Raw genomic sequence first — 21,004 nt, forward strand, 5'->3', positions numbered from 1 at the left:
CCTCCCCCTCCCCATCATCACTGCTCTACAGAGGAAGAAAGGGGGAGACGGGTTACCTACAGTGAACGTTGTAAGTGTAGTTTTTATTTATATAGTATATTAAAATACACAGACGCAGCTTAAATATCTGCCGGCGTGGCTGCTAATAACGTCCGACCTAGCCCCGGCTTTAGTTCAAATAAATATGAGCGGCAGCGGGCGGCCCAGGACCAGCTCATTCGCTGAGCCTCCCGGAGGTCCCGGATCTGCTGCGGCCGGTGCCGGATCAGGGGTAGCCGGCGGAAGCTCGACAGGAAAGTCCGGGGGTTCACAAGCCAGTGGAGGCAGCTCGACGGGCTTTGGGAATTTGAAGCTACCCAGTAAGTATTATGTTATATTTTTACCACGTGCCCAGTTTACACGTTAAGGCGAAGACTTGGACTGTTGGTTATTTTTTTAAAGAAACGTGTCGGGAATTATTTAATGCCGTGGAGCTAAATCTGTTAGCAGGTTAGCTTTGTAGCCAACGCTAGCTGTGTTTTTCATTAAAGGAGCCTTGCGATCGAGGGCTTTTATCGACTTGCTAACATTGTAGTTAGCTATGAAGGGAAGCTTAGAACTAAGCCGCTGATATTTCGACTTTAACTAACGTCATGTCATATTTTTAATAAAGATCAGCGGTTATTAGTGCATTGTAACCCAACAGTAGCGTTGTTTTAAGCATACACGCTAATATATTGGTCATTAATATCAGATATAATAGTTAGCGGTCTTGCTAACATATTGAAAACCATCTTATATAGGTTATTAATCGCTGTTCTCGGTCGTGTCTGATCTTGTGCTGATGTTTTGCCACACACTGGTAACGAGTAAGCTGATACCTTTTGTGGTAACTTGAATGCATGGAGATAATCGTCAGCGAAAATCTCACAATACTGAGTTTCAATCAGCTGTTACGTTTGCTCATTAACCAGCAAATATTGACCCTGTCTTATCTAAGTGCTCCTTCTGGATGCCTACACTTTAGCAAACAGGGGCTCATTTATGCATGGATTTAGACAGTTACTTTAGAAAAATAACCCCACTTCAGGTCATCTTTAAAATCTTCTGGCTTAGTGTGGGGAATATTAACTGTGTACTTTTTTGCTGGGAGTTGGAACATAGTCACTGTCTTCACCATTTTGCCAACATTTCTGGTGCTCTGGACATCCTGGTTTGCCAGCAGGACTTCCTTCCAGGTAGTCATCCAGGTGTGATGACAGGAACTTGGAAAATGCTCATGTTGCAGTTGGCTAAAACTAAAGTGTGCATAAAATGAAAGAGGCAGAAAAGAATAATATCACATCTTATGTGTTAAATTTTGAGTTTAAGCAGTTACCTATAATTACAGCAGATGAAACGGAGGGAGGGCAAAGAAAAATTTCCTTATAGCAAATCTTCATCCATTTAACAATGAGCACAACTGCAGATAACTTCTTCTTTTGCATCCCTTGCCTTCTTATTTTGAACAGTTTAATGAATTTCCCCTCAGGGGTTTTTCCTGGCTCACGTTGGGCCTTTGGGGGTGGGAGACTGACTACACACAAACACGACTGGCCTGCCTATAGTTAAGAAACTTATAAATGTTCCTAATACTTTTGAGCATTTTATTAACATACAAAGATTTAAGGTTGAGTTAATTAAACTTAAACTCCCATTTTAAAAATAAGACATTATGACTATTGCAAAAAACAATAATCATGATTGTTTTGTTCAATAATTCTGATCTCAGTAACACAAGTATTCATAAACTTTACAAACATGTGGTAGCTAAATATTTTTCCTAAACTTGAATTATAGCTCTGTTCAAATGAAGAAAAATATATTCAAGGGAGAAAAGGTGGCGAACATAGTGAAAGATGCAGTGTCACCTGATCAAGAGTTAGACCCAGATTAGCAGGGGTTTTTGACCATAAACCCCCGTCTTGCTAGTAAGTAGCCTCAATGGAGTTAATGAAAGTCCCAGGCAGCAGCAGGCTAACAGGAGAATGGGTGGCCAGGCAGTGAATGACAGAAAGTCGACAGCCAGTGAACGCCTCGGTTGCACGCCACCAAAAGCAGACCGGATGAGAGAGCCTGTGAGGTCCAGACACAAAGACCGTCACCATTAAGGTTCCTTCGTAGGTTCACCCATGTGGATTTTACAGCTTTTACTTCTTCTAGATGCTCATCAAATGCTGTCTTTATATGATCTTGGCTGAAGTGAACTATGACTGAGTTTGTGCTTTTTGAGAGACAAGTGAAAACACACTGTACTAAAAGAAAGGGCTTTGTCTGTAATGCAAGATAAAGCAAAATCCCTGTAGCAAAAATGAATTTTAACAAGTAATAATTTTAACAAGTAATAATTTTATCATGAACATCTTGTTTTCATAACTGCTGGAAGTTAATATTGTAATCACTACCTGGACCTCACAGAAACCCAACCCAGTGTAATGTTTAAACTGCATGGACTCTAAGCTCGCTCGCCATCTCCATGTTTTTGTCTTTCATCCAAACTTAACCCTGGCTCAGTTCACACCCAAACGTGGTGTGGATAACCAAGAAAACTCCAGGCTCAATTTTTAATGTAAAACGGAGGGGGGAAAAAAACAGAATTTCCTTAAGTAATAATTTAAAAGCATATTATAATTTACTATTGTTAGATAACTTTTCATTTTCCAAATCTGGATTATAGTTTCTCAGAAAGATTTCTTAAAATAAGTTGTCAGAAAGTAAATATGTGCCACTTGCTGTATTGTTTAATAAAGGGGATCACTGAGCATGTTATCAGGGAGAGGCAGATCATCAGTTTCACAAATTTGGGGAACGCAAAGGGTGGGTATCTGACCTTGGAGAGAAGTGCAGGAAAGCAGAAGAGCGTTTTTTGACGCTCTGCAACTGATCCAGATGCTTTTTTTTACAGACCACACATCCAGTTTACAGTCATTTGATCAACGTCTTTTGTTTTTTAGTCCAGCAGTCAGGGAACGTTTGCTCTCGATTAGTAAGGAGCATTAACAGACTGCAGTTATATCACTGCTTATAACCCCTTTTCAGTTGTATAACCTTAAAAAATGTCAATCAGAAGCACTAATTGACCACTGAAAAACACTTTGTGATCACTGATGCCAGAGGTAACAGAGCCCAGCTGCAACTGAAGGGAAAAAACTAAAATGTGCGAAATTAATTAGATCTAATCTAAACACAAATGGACAAAGACGTGATCAAATAAATAAGAACAACAAACTGATCGAGGACTCAGTACCAGTTTTCATTACACGCACAGCCCTTTTTAATAGTGTAACAGTAACATTTTTGTTCATACCAAAAAAGCCTAATGCCTAAGGTAGAATCACTGTTTTCTATTTGTCTGTTGCTAATGTTGAATTCTTAGTTGGACAAGAACCTCAAAATATACCTCTCTGTTATAAAGTGCCTGTTTTTTAGAATAATTGAGCTATTTTCCCGAACACTCTCTCTCTCACATACACACACGTCCGTAATTAGTGATATAACATACTGTCAGGAGAGGAAGTGGAGTGATGTCAGTCCAGCCACACCAACCTCATTAAGCAAACTGGTATCATCAGGACATGACAAATCTACATTAACAACATTGTTCATCTGTGATATTATGAAGTTCAGTGTTTCAGCAGCTCTGAGTCAGCACTGAACTCCACAGCATCTCTGGGTGTAACCCATTGCTCATGGTTTCCACCCAGTGTGGTATACAGACTTCAACTATAGCAGTAATAGAGCTCTGTGTAAGGTTATTACTGAGCACTGACAGATACTATTTGAGTATCTTTTTCCATTTACAATACTATACACATAGCTTGACTTCATTTATCTGATCAGATGGAGAGTACTGATCTAATAGTATTTTTCTATGTGGAAGAGAAGGAATTATGCTTGTGTACGACATCAGGTTCAACATAAACAGCATTCTTTGTAAATTAAAGTGCTACAAATCAATAGATCCAAAGTATAATTGTACTTGATTTGTGTTGGTGGAATAATAGAGGATGATATCAATCAATAAAAATTAAGTGGGTTTTTTGGCATTATTCATGTAGTTTATTTTCTCCTAAAACAAACAAGGACTCTACGACTGAACATAACGAGTGAGAGAGAAGTTAAAGTTCAGCTCATCTGAGCTTTTCAGCCGCGTTGACCACAAGTTGCAGTTTAGTGGAAAAAAAAGGCTCAAGCATAAAACAGAAACCTGGAGCTGTTACTGGTGTTAAACACCTTTGAGGTGCAGCTGCGGTCACGTGGTGAAGTAAACAGAACATTATTATATATATTATTACAGTACTCTGTTTTTGGTAACCATTGTCCTTGATGTAAATATGTAAAAATTGTGTATGTTTCTGTTCTGTGTCTTGTGTACTGTTTGTTTGTATATGTGTATTTCTTGCTGGTGTTACACCCAAATTTCCCCTTGTGGGACAATTAATGCTGGGCATACACTGTGCGATTTTTGGCTCATTTTGAGCCGATTTTCCAGTCGTGCGACTGTTTTGGTGATCGGCCCGGGTTTCGCCTTCATCGTGTGTCGTGCATCGTGTAGTATACGTGGGGTAACGAGAAGCGATTAACACCTCACGACCAGCTCCCGATCATCAATCGCTTGGTTGCAAGACAATCAAACCTGTTTGAAATCCTGTCGGCCGTCATGAGGGTGTCACCGCAGCCTCTCACACTGGGCACGCGCAAACACAAAAATGGAAGTGAAAAGACGGAGCAGCACGGCAGTGCAGCGTGTGATCTGGACACAAGTGATGGAGGCACAACTTGTAGAACTTTGGCAAGCTCATCCGAGCCTTTTCGATGTGGCCTCACAAAATTATCACGACCACAACAACCGTGAAAGTAGTTGGATTTACATTGCTGCTCAATCACAGCTGCCTGATCAATGTTTTTCATTAGCAATTTAGCAAAGTTGATGGTGGTGGTGTGCGTGTCTGTGTGAGTGAAAGACAGAGAGGGAGAGCGAGCGACAGATTTTCTGTTATAACCTTCATTTTATGGACGCACAGTGTGAGCACTCAGGTCGCATCAGAGCATCGGGCCGTATAGTGTGAGACCCTGCATCGTGACCTACGAACTTCTAACCCCTGCGAGTCAATCGTGCAGTTTGAGCAGAAGCTGAATAACGCGACTGAAAAAATCGTACAGCGTATGCCCAGCTTAAAGGATTATTCTTATTCTTATAGCAGATTCCAAATTTTTGAGTAAGTATCGGACTGATATCTGATGTATCGGAAATGGAGAGAAGCATTTCTGGCTGTGCTACATTCAGTTTGAAAGCCGTCATGGTTGTACTGTGTAGTTTTGTGACGAGTAAAACCTGTACTGTATATAGTATGATTAGCATCGTTCAGGAAAATGTAAAGATGAATGGATTAAAGGGACCAGTAGCTTTGGTGCGATTTCTTTCTGCCACTTACACGCTTATGGAGAGTGCTAATAAACTACTAATGATCAAGTAGTAGCAACCACAAATTATTTTATCAAGTTAAGTGTGTGCTTGAGCTTTTTTACACTTACAAACAAGCTCAAAGGTAATTGCTTATTAAGTGGGGGTGTGATCAGAGTCACTTTGCTCGTCCCTTTGCTCTTATTAGAAACCAAAGCCCTTCACTGGCAGAGGAGCAGACTGCTCATCTTTGTATTTATTATTCAAGACCCTATCATGCCACAGCTGCTCCATATTTAATGTGCTCCCCTGTGACTTAACTTTTTCTTTCTTTCGTTTTTTTTAAGGGTGTAAAAATGATGCTAAAATAAAACACAAAGGGGCAATGTAATCTGCAGCTGTACAGCAGTGTGCAGACACCACACCGCGACTGATCTCAAAGCTGAATATTTCCTGCTGACTCGAGGGTAGAGATCAGATCTAGGCCAATCATGTGGATATGCTGCTGGCTTCTATTTACTGTTAACCTTGAAAAAGTTTTGACTGGAAACTTTAGAAATGGGCAAGTATAATTTTTGCCTTTGGTCAGCACTGATCATTCGGAGGTGGTAATCTATCTGACTAAATGATTGTTGTGTAAGCATGTGCCGGAAGGGCAGCTGATGAAGCCAGTTCACTTAGGCTAGTCGGGAGAAATAAAATGTTTTATTGTCTGATTCCATTTTGTAACTCAAAGACATAGCAGAGATCAGGAGGGGTCCTGTTGAGACAGGCGAAGTGAGCAAGCCCAGGAAATGGAAGCACCTCTGGGTGTGCTACTGTCCATGCAATGTTATCACAGGCTCTGACAAGCCTTTTGGCAATGGGCTTCTTCTCTGCTCTTCATCCCCTTCCAGTGTCATTGCTTCTGGTGCCCATTTGTCAAATAATTCTTGAACCAACACTTGCACAGTCATAAAACTCTGAGCAGCTACTTGACCCTAACTAGAAGTGTCAGATACTGTTGGGTCTTAAGCTTCTCACTTTGCCTTATTTCCACAAGGTCAAACATTAGCCTGACAGTATCACTGCTCAACCGGTTGGGAACACATACAGTCCAGTTTGATCTAAAGTGGGAAGGTCTAGTAAACCATAACCTTAATAATAGCCTTAGTAATTTTAATGTACAAAGGTAAGCATTCATATTTAATAACTATCCATTACTAGGACTCATTATGAATGGACTGCAATGTCTTAAAATAAATATAATATGCCCCATCTGTACCTGCAGACATCCTGTAGTACAGGAACCCCTGCGCCATGGACCAGTACCGGTCCGTGAGTCGTTTGGTAACGGGCTGCCAGAGTCGAGGCTCGGGTGTGAAATTTATGGTTTTCACAGTTTTTATTGTTAACTCGGTTTCCCTGGGTCTTTTCCCGTGTTGTTGTGTGCCTTATTTTGAAAGAAATATTTACGCATTACCATAGCAACCAGAGAGCATTAAGGGGCAGACAGGAGGCTGTTACTCTCTATGTTGTTGGCGCATTTCAGGAGGACGCTGCTAATAAAGTTACACAATTACACAGTGAATTCACATTTTTTATCATGTTTACAAAATAGCACAGTTTTTATCTTGGTCGTATCATTTTATTTTGTTGTATTTGTCTGCGACACTTTAAAGGCCGGTCTATGAAAATATTGTCTGACATTAAACCGGCCCGTGGCGCAAAAAAGGTTCTCTATTTCTTTATTTACTTTTTTATTTTAAATTGCATTACATTTGAAGTTAAATTTAGTAACTGCATGATGTTGAAGTTTATTAATAATTGTATTAAATAATCAAGACTATATATTTTGCTAAGATCAAGCCCATGCTGTTTTATTTTCATTGGAAACTATTCTGCTATTTTTTTCAAGAGTCTCACAGCCCCACACACGTTTTACCAATCTAATGGCAGATAGTTATTAGCAAGTTCTTCTGTTTATTTGTTTCAGTGGTTTAAAGGTGGTTGGAAAAAACCTGTTGATGCATTAAATTCTACTAGACGATGGTAATGTGGTTTTACACACACACACAAAAAGAGTTGCATAAACTGTGATTTTTGCTATGTTGTTTTATCCTCATTAAATCTGCTTTTCTGTCAGACATATGCCTGTTATTTAAATATGGTATTGATCTAATTGAATCTGCAAAGCTGAAACTGTGATTGATACTTCCATATTCAGTTTGGTGCACAGTTCCCAACCTGACTGTCCTGCTTTAGCCAGATTGTGTAGCTAAAGCAGCAGCTACAGGGAAATTACAGGGAATTACTACAGGAAATTAATTATATTGGTTAATGTAGTCAGTAATTAGTAAATTTGGCTTTTAGCTGTAATATTTTTTTGGAAAACCTGTTTTGGCCTCAGGTTTCAGGTACTTGTAACAAGAAGGGATTAATCATTGATAGCAGTGTTGAGTAAATGGATCATTTTAATGCATGGGTCCAGTATGAAAAATGTTTAGGCTGATTTTCCTCAAGAAAGCAAGGGGAAAGTGTTGTGAGAAGAAGTTCATTATCAGTCTGGATTGTGCCTGAGGAGCTGACACATGGGTCACAAGTCATTTAGAGAGGGGATGGTGGTGGAGGATTGTGTCACACGACTTGCATGTCTGGATGTAATTTTAACAATGACAAGAAATACTTTTACATCATTTTTGATCTAATTTCAGTAGTATTATTTAAGCACTAAGATGTGTAACTGTCAGGTAAAGCCAATTGTTTTTTAATAATTTCAGGATCTCTTAACAAGTTTTTTTCTTGCTTTCTGTCATCCACAGGAGACAGTGGCAAAGTGACGACGGTGGTAGCCACACCCGGTCAGGGCCCTGATCGCCCACAGGAAGTGTCCTACACAGACATAAAGGTTATAGGAAATGGCTCGTTTGGAGTGGTCTACCAGGCTCGCCTCATCGACACCCAGGAGATGGTGGCAATTAAGAAAGTTCTCCAAGACAAGAGATTTAAGGTATGCTTAGACAGGCTTACCTGGACAGATAATTACAGTGAAGTAAATGCTAGTTTTTCACCTTGTGCAGTTCACTCACTTTTCCTTCGTCTCTCTTTTCCTTTTGCAGAATAGGGAGCTGCAAATTATGAGAAAATTGGACCACTGCAACATTGTCAGGCTACGTTACTTCTTCTACTCCAGTGGAGAGAAGGTGTGTTTGCACTGACCTGACATTTTACGTTGTATATTGTAGAAACTTAGCAGATGGAGCACTGTACTTCCACGCCCTGGCATTTAACCTTGCATGCATCAGTGATGATTCACAGACATGTTTTGGACAAGCCGATCTTGGTCTTTGTTGTACAATGAATAGTTGAGTACTTGGAGTTGATGGGGTTCAAGCTCTCTATTTGAATTATTATCAGATTATTGTGGTTGTAAAGAGAAATCACAGACTATGCTTGGCACGCTTTTTAAATCTCTGAAGACTTGAGCAAATAATACTTGAGCAGATGACTTTGTGACACACTGACTAGTGAATTAATCTTCTGATGCTGTGGGAACAAATGTTTCAGTCCCTGAATTCCTCAGATCTGGATGCTTAAGCGATATTCTGTTCTTTTAGTTTTTAGCCAAAACTAGTGTAGAGTCACCATATGACTCAGTCTGCCTCTATCATGTCAAATCTGAAAGTAAAAAGTTAATAAATTAGCTCTTTGCTGGTGTAAATTCAGCATTTATAGTTTCATTTACTTTGAAATTTTTTACAGTAGCAAGGTGGTAAACTGTGATCACACTCATAATTGCGCATTGGTTTTAGCATTTAAGTCAGCATCCCACATTGGCCCTCCTCGGGCACACTGAGCGCTGCAGGTACCACTGCTACAGAGACAGAATTTAAAGTTGTTCCACAGTAACTAACAGCTTTGACAGCATACAGATGGCTCTTATTTTAACCTCTTTTTAACTCATTGGCTTTGTGGCTAGTTGTAACAATCCAGTGCTGGATGGTAGCAGCTGAAAAAAAATTCTCCCATGTTGAAGCTTGTTGAACAGGTGGTTTGTGGGACTCTTATTGACTTTTTAGCTTGTAAGGTTTTGATTGCGACCACAGGGATTATTGCTGCTACTTTTTCTTTTTTGTGGTGACTGCAGCTTCATGTCAAAGTATGAAAGCGTTGTTGTCCGTACTGCTGTATATTTTTTCCAGAAGACCAGAGGCAGAATCTCCTAAAAGTCTTTATTCCCCCTGAGATACATTTTACAATCCACCTGCATCTATTTTTAGCCACAAATGCAAGTGACATTCTCACACTGTTGAGTCAACAACCAACATTGTCTTCATGCTGTGTTTGCAGTGCCACTAACAAGAGCGTCTATATTTTTGTAGCATCATATGCTGCTTTTAATTTGAAAATAGCAGGAAAACATTGCTCGTTGCTCAAGGTAGCTTTCGTCAGGTTGTTTCACAGGTAAACTTAACTGTGGTTGGTGGAAACACTGTCATTGGGACAATGACGGTCAATCACTTATACTTATTACTAGCCCTGGGCCATTGGCTGTATTGACTTCTGCTGAAGTGTATCCCCACTGTCTGGTTGTATCAGCTATATCTTTTTTTTTCTTCTTTTTTTTTTTAAACACCCCATGCTTAATACACTGTTTCATTACATTCATTTGATCTGGTTTCACTTTTGGGACTTGATTTCAAGTGGTTAAGATTCATTTTCCTCCAGTAATCACACAATCCTCTTTGCTTTTGCTCGTCTTTACCAGAAAGATGAGGTGTATTTGAATCTGGTGCTGGATTACGTCCCCGAGACGGTGTACAGGGTGGCTCGCCACTTCAATAAGGCCAAGACCACCATCCCCATCATCTATGTTAAGGTGGGTAGAAGCACACACGCGCACACACACACACACACACACACACACACACACACACACACACACACACACACACACACACATACATACATACATACACATATATATATATATATATATATATATATACACAGACATATTGTGAGGTCTGTTTGTGAACGCAGACACACACCGCTCTGTTTATCTTCAAATAGCTGAGTTTTTACTGAGTATCGTTGTCAACCAAGCGGAAGTTTGTAAATGAGGGGATGTTAGAGTTTCAAATTGATACCATTAGTTTTTGAAAATGGCAACCCCCCCAAAAAGGTGCTAATGTGTCGTCCTTTAAATGTGGAAACTGTCATTAATACAGGATTTTAACTGTTTCACACTTTTCCAAGTGCAACTGAAAATTGTAACATCACCAAATGAAATCAGTTTCTTTGTTTTGTTTTTTACTGTAGTACTGTAAATATTTTAAATCCCTTTAGTTCTGCAACACTCACACAAATACAGATTTTTGACTTTGTACTAAATCACTGATCTCTATGCTAAGTGTTACTGTGCCTTTTTTAGAACGAAATGTGTCATTCTTAGGATCTCAAAGTTGAGTTAAATCTACTATTTTGGAAGCTTTAAAAAAATCTGTTGGAAACTGGGAGTAAATTTTAGTTCAGTAATTGCTTGTGGATGTAATAAACACAGGCAGCTCACCGTTTCAGGATTATGAAAGCAGAAAAGGGGAAGGATGGTCCCAAGGGAATTGATTTGTTTGCAGTCTTCTTGGCTGTCTGTTTCGGGTGCTCATTTTGGAGAGTGTTTGTGTGCTTACTGTGTGCAAAGCAGCAGAGGACATTATAGCTGTCTCATGGCCCATTTCCCTACCTCAGCCTGCTGCTCCCCTGTGCCTTTGAGATGCATACTGATCCCTGTCACTCTTTCTTTTTTTTTCTCTAACCGTCTATCACCATATGCAGGGTCTTCTCCCCCCTCCATGTCTCCCTTGGTGTCATGTTCGCCATTGCATCTCCTCCTCTTACCTCTCTCTGCCCCCCTTTTAACTATCATCTCTTATCCCTCAGTCATCTTGTCTGCAGTATTTTATAATCTGGCCAGCCTGCTGTCAGTGCATCATGTGGGCAATAATGATGATAATGGAGATGATGACGAATTAAGATGCTTACTGTCTGTGTGTCACAGGCACATTTAATGGGCGCACACTTAACTGTGTGGTGAATTTCTCATTCCATAACAACATCATCGACCTCGGGTGTGTAGGCAGATGCCAAATAGGAGCTGGCTGAGGATCTTCAGGGAGCATTTTTCACCCTTGTGTTATTTTGGTATAGAAGCACACCACCACAGGCTGCATGAGACAAACGCACAGCTGCTTCTTTCAACAAACCCCTTTACATTGTGCCCAAAAACAGAATTGGGGCACACGTTGATGTGACCAACATATGGTGAACATCTATACAGAAGCAACTGTGCCTCCAGATTAAATCATCCATTTTAGAAAAAGTTTAACAGCATTTAATTTGCAGCACAATACACGCCACCCGGTCTCAGGGCACAACGTAGAATGCTGATGAGAAAGTGATCTATTTGTTTGGACACATTCTGTCCAGGTTTCTTTTTTTCCCAACAGTCAGCACAATTATCAGACTAATGGGAAGTATGTTTCCTGTCTGAAGCACGCTTGTCATCCACGCTCATCAGCACAGATTTTTCTCCATGGCAACCAAGAAAACAAGCTTTGAACAAAGTGGCAACTGTCGTGTTTTAAACCAAACAATGACCTCTTTTTGAATCTGAGTAGTTTTTAAATGCATATAAACCTAACAAGCTGGTTAGCTATTGGTAATTAGTAACTTATTTAAAACAACACAATTGACCCATAAGCTGCTGCTCATTGTAGGAAGTGAACTATGGTCTCTGGTGGAAGCGACACCATCACTACCACCGTGTGGACTTTTTCACCCTTTAAATGTGGAAAGTAATCCTTTTGTGTACATGGAAACAAATCGGTAGATATGATGGGGTCACGTGAAAATCAAATATCACTACATTAACAGTCATGGCTATTTAGCAAGCTGCTATGAGACTGTGTTGGTTCATCTGCACCTTAGTTTTTGGCTCGTTCTGATCCTTTTAAATGCAGAGTGTGCACTTAAAATTCCTCCAATTTTATAGCACATTATTTTTCTTCCCCAAAGCCATTAAATTTCATGTGATACTGGGGTGTCCCGGATTGTCATAGTGATTCAAGCTTCAGTTTAGTATTTAAAAGAATGTATGCAGTGAAAATAATTGGCTGCTCTTAAAATGTCTTAAAATGGGCCAAATTTGCTTTTCTCCAGATAGACAGGAATACTGTCTTCTCCTTTGTGGGATAAAATAACACGCCTATAATAAAACATGGAATTGCAGTGTAAGTTCACTGTGAGAGAAGCTAATAATTCTTTTCTTTTTTGTCGTCAGTCCTGCAGCAACAACTTGTTTAACTGAAAACAATGAAATTTTTATTGATTATTTTTATTCAGCTATTGATTTTCTTCCACTTATTCAGTTCATATCTCATTTAATTTATTAAGCCTGTCTTTTTTTCTTTCAAACTTATATATTGTCCTAAAAATAAATTGACTTGCATTTCATGTGGTCTTAAAAAACATGAAAAATGAAAACGGTGCAGGAATCCTGATGGTGGCTCGGAGCTAGGACGTCTCCAGTGAGATATAAATGGCTTTTGTTCTTAAATCGCTCTTCTTTTTGAGATTTGTGTTTGATTTTTGTCTGAGTTGTTAAACACTGTTGGGCATCGTGCCAACCATCTCTGTCTCCTCCTCAGGTGTACATGTACCAGCTGTTCCGCAGCCTGGCCTATATCCATTCCCAGGGCGTGTGTCACAGAGACATAAAGCCTCAGAACCTCCTGGTGGACCCAGAGTCGGCCATCCTCAAACTCTGTGACTTTGGCAGGTCAGTAGCATTTCCCGCCTGCGGGCAGATCTGTCTGTCTGCATTTTTCATTTTTGCATTGTAGTGACCATTTCTGTCTCATTGTGGATATTTAGTTTGCTGTCTGTTTGTGTAGCGCTCTTTCTCGGGCTCCACTTTCCCTGTGTGGATCACTCATGCCTTTTTTATGTCTGGGTCGCTTGCATGCTACTGTTTGGTGAAAACAAACACACTGGCGAATCCAAAGTTCACACCGACTGCGAGTCTCATCCTGAACTGTCTGTTTTCTGAATCCTCCAGTGCAAAGCAACTAGTTCGAGGGGAGCCGAATGTTTCCTATATTTGCTCGCGGTACTATCGTGCCCCAGAGCTCATATTTGGTGCCACCGACTACACGTCCAATATTGACATCTGGTCAGCCGGCTGTGTGTTGGCCGAGCTGCTGCTGGGTCAGCCCATCTTCCCCGGAGACAGCGGTGTGGACCAGCTAGTAGAGATCATCAAGGTACAGTAAGAGTGCTGTAAACAGTGGTACAGCTGGGCAGTGTAATATTGTAAATGTAGGATTGTGTATAAAGGAACTGCATATTGAAGAAATATGGAGGAAAAAACATGCTTGGTCGAGGTCAGGGCTGCACAACATGTTTTTTTAACTTGGTCCTTCAAAAGCAGCTGTCTTAGAAAATGTTGAATTTAATCTGCATTTAAAGTAATGCTCTGCTACCTCTCATTATGTTATGTTTAACAAACTTAAATATTAAAAAACATCCCTGAATGAAGAAAATATAAATGTGCACAGATGCACATTGTGAACAAACACAGAGCTGTATTCATGAATATGAAAAAACTCAGATAATGATCTTTTCTGTTATGACCTGTGACTCTAAGTGCTTTTGGTTTAATACCACTCAACAAAGAAAAGACCAGGATCTTTTTCCTATTAGCATTACGATTTATGCATACATTTTTGTATGTATGCCGTGTTTCAAAGCACTTTTAGGTGTGTTCACTCAGGGTTGAAGTATGAGTCCATTTCCCACACTTAGCTATCTGGGCTTCCCGGGTACACTGTACAATTTATTTATTTTTCATCCACCTCAGACAACGACTGGATCAATTTACTAGCAAACAATTCCCTTCCCTTCTTGTGTTTCCATACCATGATTATATTGCTGTTGTCCCCTTAGACTCCCTCGTATCACTGTTGGACAGGCCCCAACGCAACCATATCGAGATGTTTTTATTTTAATGTTTAAAATCATTAGGTGTGTACTCATATTTGATGATAGCTGGTATTAAATAGGCAAAACACAGCCTGAGGGCTAGAACCAGTCCAAAGATTATCAGAATACAGCTTGCAGCATCCTAAAAGGAAAGCAAAACAATCCATCAATAATTAATAAGAGGCAATATAATGCAAAGGAATCTCAAGGTTGTCTGCAAAGAGGCTGGACTGCCATTTAACTTGATACCAGTGCAGTGTGTTTCATCTGTGAGCTCTGAAGTAGTGCATATCAGACAGTTGCAAGATTCAGACTAATTTATATAATGTAATGTAAATAAATGTTAACATTTCACTCCTGTTTGGCAGGTTTTGGGGACGCCAACAAGGGAGCAGATCCGGGAGATGAACCCTAACTACACAGAGTTTAAGTTCCCACAGATCAAAGCACACCCTTGGACAAAGGTATTTTCCCATTACTGGACAATATTGACGTTGAGAGGTTTACCTCTCTGATTGCAGAGAAAATGTCACACAAAACTGATTTTAATTAAATCCAAATTCATGCTAGCATTGATCATCGATACATTTTCTTTCTATCTCCTATCAGGTGTTTAAGCCTCGTACCCCACCGGAGGCCATTGCTCTCTGCTCTCGACTGCTGGAATACACGCCGGTGACCCGGCTGTCTCCACTGGAGGCATGTGCGCACGCCTTCTTCGATGAGCTGCGCCAGCCGAACACCCGCCTCCCCAGCGGGCGAGAACTTCCGCCCCTATTCAACTTCAGTCCCGTTGGTCAGCATGTCCTTTTTTTTTCTTTCCTGCAATCTGTTTCTTGCACAGATTATCAGCTGTTAATTATATTGTATCAGTATCATTAATCATGTTTTCTTTGCCCTGTTCTCTCAGAGCTGTCCATTCAGCCCCAGTTGAACTCCACACTCATTCCTCCTCACGCTCGTGCACAGACATCGCCTGCATCACACGGTACGTTATTAAATGGGCTTTAAAAAAAATTTTTTTTTTATTTTTTTTAAAAAAGGCACTGGTGTCTGTAATTGTTAAAACTTGTGCTTCCTCTTTTCCCCTGCAGAGGGCAGTGTGTCAGACAGTACCGCCCAGCCCAGCTCAGCACCTAGCTCCATCAACAACAGCACCTGAGCATTCATCCCTCTGTCATATTTTCTGTTTTGTCTTCCCCATGTTCTTTTTACTTTCCTCTGCTCCTCTCCCTCTCAACCTTCCTCCTGGCTCCAAACCCTTAAAATACAAGGAAAAGAAACTAGATACACCCACGTAAAAACTCAGCACTGCTATTTCCCCTGAATATTTAACCATTTTCAATAAAATGCAGCGCCTGCAGCTGTGGGTTGAGGACATTTAGGTAGTTGTGCTTGGGCTTATTTATAGGATGCAGGCCCAAGTCCAGGTTGGCTGCTGTCTGACCTCTTAGAATAAGAACTTTCTCATCAGTCGGGTAGGATGTTTAGGAGATGAGGAGGGGGCTTGTATATATTATGTGGATTATCTGTAATATAATCAACAGTTGGCTTTTATCCCTTTTTTTCTTTTATAGTTCATTTTATTTGAATTTTATGTGTGGCCACAGTGCCATTGATTGGGATCCTGATTGGCTAGTTAGTGCATAAGGCCCGACTGGTAGACAATCATCCTTTGTGGGGTCAAAAATGCCACACTTGTACTGTACAGCTAACTCTGTGGACTATCTGTCGCTTTCCACTCAAGTTGTCAGTTCACAAAGCCCACTGGTGAACAGATTCACCAGAGGAATGATTTGAAATAAAAAAAAAATCTCCCAGCGAATACAGTGTTGGCTCAAGATTGTGCGTGTCATTTTAGATAAGAGGTGGTTTTAGATTTTTATTACAGAGAAGAGCTCCCCAGCCCGTGTTTACCGTTTGTTTTCGAGTATTAGCTCCAGCACTGCCTTTTACGTGAACGAGAGGGAGTTTTGTGCGAGCAGAGCGCACATCTTCAGTTTTTTCTGTATAAGCTCATGTCGTCATTTAAGCTGGAAACCAAGAGTTTCAATTTAATTCTCAAGTGAGTATTGCACATCTCTAAAAGGGAGTAGAGGGAAGCAAATGTTGGTGGGGGGCTCCGGCTACATCTCAGAGTAGCCTCGGTGCCTCGCCGTGTTTTGAATTATGTTGCTGTTCATATCAGCCTGATTATGTTGAAGAATGCCGTTTTCGCCGCTCACACCATCACTGGCGCCGCTTATTGTTTGTGCTGGAGGATGACTGTGAATTCATTTTGTGTGTCGCCAGAGTGTTGAAACCATCTTCGCCCCTTCCCAAAGCAAGTCCGCCTGCAAAGCTCATATCATGTTCTCCGCGCCCTGCGGTGATGGTCGGGAATGATCCACGCAGCTGGCAGTCCTCTGTGGGCGTGGCCAGTTTCCTCTCTTCCAACACGCATGTTCAGCCCATGTCGACCACGCTGTTTTACTTCCACTAATATCAGTAATAATCTGACCAGAAATTATGCTCGAACCCCTGAAATCCAACAGCTTTTGGAGCCTCCCCCCTTCCATCCCTCCTCGTCTTCATCCCTCTGGCTTCAGCTTCCCCCTTTTCTTCTTTTTTTTTCCCTGCCCACTGCTAAACTTGTAAATATCAAGTACCTTTTATTTTATTTTATTTTTTTGTTATTATTGTTATTATATTGTTGTTCCTGTAATTTTTTTTTCTCCTCTAGTAGACCGGCGCAGCAGCGTCCGGGTGATTATCCTCAGTCGCAGTCTGTAAATACAATTTCATTTCAGTCCCTGGTTCACGAGGGGGAAACAGAACAAAACGTTTCATTTTTACTCTCTCTCCCTCCACTTCTCTCTTCAGAACGGCCCCTTTTCCCCCATAAATGTTGTCATAACTGTTTTATTTATTGTGTTGTGGGGTTTTTTTGTTTTTTTTTGATGGGTGGGTAAAATTGAGGGATTCTTTTTTTTGTTTTGTTTTGTTTGCTTTTTTTTAATTCCACATTTTAGTCTAGCAATTTCACATGCAAAATAATTTCACATCCAAGATACTGTACTCGGATCCAGATGTTGGAGCGCGCTGTCCAATCCGTGGTCTCGTATGAATGCAGGTGCACTTGCTCGCCAACAGGTGGAACTCCAGTTTTCCATTAAACTTCAATGTGAAGGGAATGTTACAAGCCTCTGGATCTGTGGGGTCGTGGTGTTGGGAGGGAGCACGGGTCACTGTGTATGTGTGCGTGAGTGTGTGTGTGTGTGTGAGTCTGGAGGAAAGGGGGGAAATTAATTTGTCCATTGGCATTTATCATCTCCTTTGTCTGACTCGGCTGTTTTTTCATTTCTCTGTGCGTCGTGTGACTGTAACGGGCTTGGCCTGTTAGTACGCTGTGCATGCTTCACAGATGGTGAGTTTCTCGAGCACAGCAGCAGGGAATGTATGTGTGTTTGTATGCGTGCTGGCAGACCATGGACATTATTACCTGTATTTTTCCAAAATGAAAAACTGGCTAAATGTGCTGTTTTAATATCTGTTTTCCCCCGTTCTGATCTGTCACACTCTGTTGTGACCCTGCTCTTTAAACCACCCCTTGTCCAAGGGTGGAATATACTAGATGGGAACAGAACAGTTGGATAAAGGAGATGATGATGATAATTAGAGAGGGATGGGGGGAGAGAGACAGTTTTTGTTTGTTGGTATAAATAATTAAACTCATTAATAAAGTGATGAAACTGTACCTGTGTCATGACTGAGTTATAATGGGTAGCTGAGCTGTATATGGAGGATAGAGGACATACTGGCATTACTATACAGTTTACAATACTGTGAAATTTACTTAATAATTTAAAAAAATGATTGTAAAAGTTCAACACTAACCACAATATTAACAGACATACAGGCTTTAAAGGGGAACTGTTGTCCAACTCTATATATTTTCATTCTTTCATCATGCCACAATTTACGCTTTATTTATCTTATCCCGATCCTTGGCTCAACCCCACAGTTCATCCACTGTAGCTTCTCTCCCTTTAAAATCGTCCTCCCATATTGGGGAAAAAAAAATCATAAACATACAGCTGGAGCACACAGAAGCGGTGGATCACAGAGGCTCTCAGGATCAGTGGATGCTTTATTTGCTTTTGCTGTCTGTTTGTGGAAATTTAAATACAAATCCTTCATTGAATGCAGGAGTCACAGTGTAGCGTCGTCATCGTAGCGTGCTTGTACTCTGGCCATCTGTTGAGCCGCAGTCCCTCTGTGTACTCATGTTACAAGAATTAAAAGACATGTAGAACATGTGAAATAACACCAGGGTTATTTGTCCATTTCACAGTTATGAGCTACATAAGAGAGTTAAGGGGGGAAAAAAACTAACACCAGAAAGTAAGCGCTGCATCGAAATAAGGTAAAAAATTAGAGCTTTCATATGAAATGACTCTAACCATTCATTTATGATACATAGTGATATGAACCTTGAAATCTGAGTCAAAATGCACTTTTGAAGTTTCTCCACTGTATTATATATCCCATGATATCGGTGCTTGAAGCTGGTTATAGAAAAGTCAGCAGGAAAAAAAACAAGATTTAGACTTAAGATCGTGTGTGTGTAAAAACTGGTTTGGCTGAAGTTTTTCAAGAATGTTTAACACAATGAATCACAGCCAGAAGGTGGGATTTGTAAGGCTCAGAACTGCTGAGGACCAAAGTTCAGTCCACCCAGGTGTACTTTGAAGGGCCTCTAACTTGAAAAATGTTGACAGTATGCAGGTAGGGAAATTAAGTAATTATTAAAAAATAAATAAAATCAGCTAATTCTGAGGTTCTTGGAAATATTTTTCAAATTTGTTTGATCTGCAATTAGACACCAGAACTTAAGAGGTCTTTAAAGTGTGTAATTTTTTTTTGATAAATCAACAATTAAAGGCTGTTAAGTTCCAGGATGCTTTTTTTCCCCCGTATGTGTGTTTTCAAAGTGTTCCTTAATGTTTTGTATTTTTGCAGCAACAAAAAACAAAAAAGTATTTTTCTATATGGAAGCTTGTTTCTGCCACTGGGACAAGAAATTCAGCTTATCTCAAAATTTTGACTTAAAAACTCGAAGAAGTTTGACTTAGTACAAGTTAAAAAAGCTTCCGTATTATTCAGTCCCATTATCTGAATGGCAATCTACAGTAAGCTCTGAGAGGGTGGTTTACTGATTTACTGCAGCTCAGATAATCTGATCCAGGTCTCCTAATTGGGCCATACTATTGATTTAAAACCAGAGCTGATCGCGCTTTTCAGGCTGTAGCTCTTAAACTTTGGAACAAACTTCCTCAGCCTGTCAGGTCACATGACTAATTCATTTTAAACTGTTTGTATAGGTCAGCTTTCCCTTATTCTTTCCCCCATATTTAAGGCGGGGGGGGGTGTCATATTTTACATCTGTTGGAATGAATGTGCAGCTGCATGGTTGATTATGTGTAGGAAGGTCTATACTTACCTTTGATGTGTGGCTTTGAAGCTTTCTAACTCTGTGTTCTGATAAGTACCAAACAGAGCTGAAGACTCAAAATACTAAATAATAACTGAAAATAAAAACTGAGAACAGAGAATCGCCAATAATAAACAATAAATCCAACTCAAAACGCTGGGACCAGTCAGTGATCGTGACAGCTTCAACAGGTTTGTCCTACAGTTAGGTAATTTTTATTTAACTTTAATACAGATGATGTGGATCTGAACTGAATGTAAAGCAGAACATATTTGATGCATTTTGATGTGTAATTCTTGTAAAGTTGCTCATCAGGTATGAGTCTCTGGATTTTGCTTTGTGTGAAACCTTTTTAATGAAAGGATTAATGAAATCAATCTCTGCAGCAGAGTCAGTGTGGATCAGTGAACTCTGGAAAGGATCATTTGAATAATGAAGAAATCAGAACTGTCGTTATGGAAACCATGCTATCGCAAATGTCACTGAAAATGTTTTTGACCTTGACTGATGAAACCTGCTCCTCTGGCTGTATCACACGCATCAACGAGGGGTTTCTGGGATGGCTTGCTTTTACCTAGTTGGCCCTCTTTTGGCTTCTTGTTTCAAGATGACCTAGCATCACATTGAATTCAAGTCTCATTCGACTCTGTGACCTTAAGGACCTCAAACACGGCTGAATTTCTTCATGGAGTCTTAACAAGAGCCCACACCGCTGCCTCAGAGCGACTCAGACTTTTCATTCAGACGAGTAAAAGATGGAGAGGATTTAATGAAGTCTCAGGGTGTCCTTTGTTCCTTTGTCTTACTCAGTGTTCACTAGAAAATATTTATAAGCACTTGGACAACCTTTGCTGCTCAGTACTAAACTTTCTTGGTTTCCCTTAAGGCTGCCCCTCAGATTCAGCTAACATTAATTCATACTTTGTCCTTGTACGGCCGTGCAAAGGCCTTGTTTGACTTTCAGGATGAAGTCAAATTGTCTGATAACCGATGAGGAAAGAGTTACGTTTACAAAATATCAGCGCACTCTGCAAGTTGCAGTGATGTCGGCATCTTTTGCGTAAAAAGCTATTCTGAACTACTTTTGTTGA

General features: G+C 40.3%; 1 protein-coding gene across 1 annotated transcript; it reads left to right on the forward strand.

The window, feature by feature from the left end:
- The first annotated feature begins 4 nt into the window (after nt 1-4).
- On the forward strand, nt 5-18,176 carry gsk3ab (glycogen synthase kinase 3 alpha b). The gene is made up of 10 exons (XM_063486086.1): nt 5-359; nt 8,224-8,411; nt 8,521-8,604; nt 10,170-10,280; nt 13,108-13,238; nt 13,518-13,722; nt 14,809-14,904; nt 15,050-15,236; nt 15,351-15,428; nt 15,535-18,176. Exons 1-10 carry the CDS (start codon nt 185-187, stop codon nt 15,600-15,602), a joined length of 1,323 nt encoding a protein of 440 aa, XP_063342156.1. The 5' UTR covers nt 5-184; the 3' UTR covers nt 15,603-18,176.
- Nucleotides 18,177-21,004: the final 2,828 nt, after the last annotated feature.

The sequence above is a fragment of the Pelmatolapia mariae genome, linkage group LG10_11, assembly GCF_036321145.2.
Source record: "Pelmatolapia mariae isolate MD_Pm_ZW linkage group LG10_11, Pm_UMD_F_2, whole genome shotgun sequence".
NCBI lineage: Eukaryota > Metazoa > Chordata > Actinopteri > Cichliformes > Cichlidae > Pelmatolapia > Pelmatolapia mariae.

Coding starts and splice junctions, on each gene's coding strand:
- gsk3ab (XM_063486086.1), top strand. CDS start 185: ATGAGCGGCAGCGGGCGGCCCAGGACCAGCTCATTCGCTGAGCCTCCC. Junction 8,605..10,169: donor TCTACTCCAGTGGAGAGAAG/GTGTGTTTGCAC, acceptor CGTCTTTACCAG/AAAGATGAGGTGTATTTGAA. Junction 15,237..15,350: donor ATTCAACTTCAGTCCCGTTG/GTCAGCATGTCC, acceptor CTGTTCTCTCAG/AGCTGTCCATTCAGCCCCAG.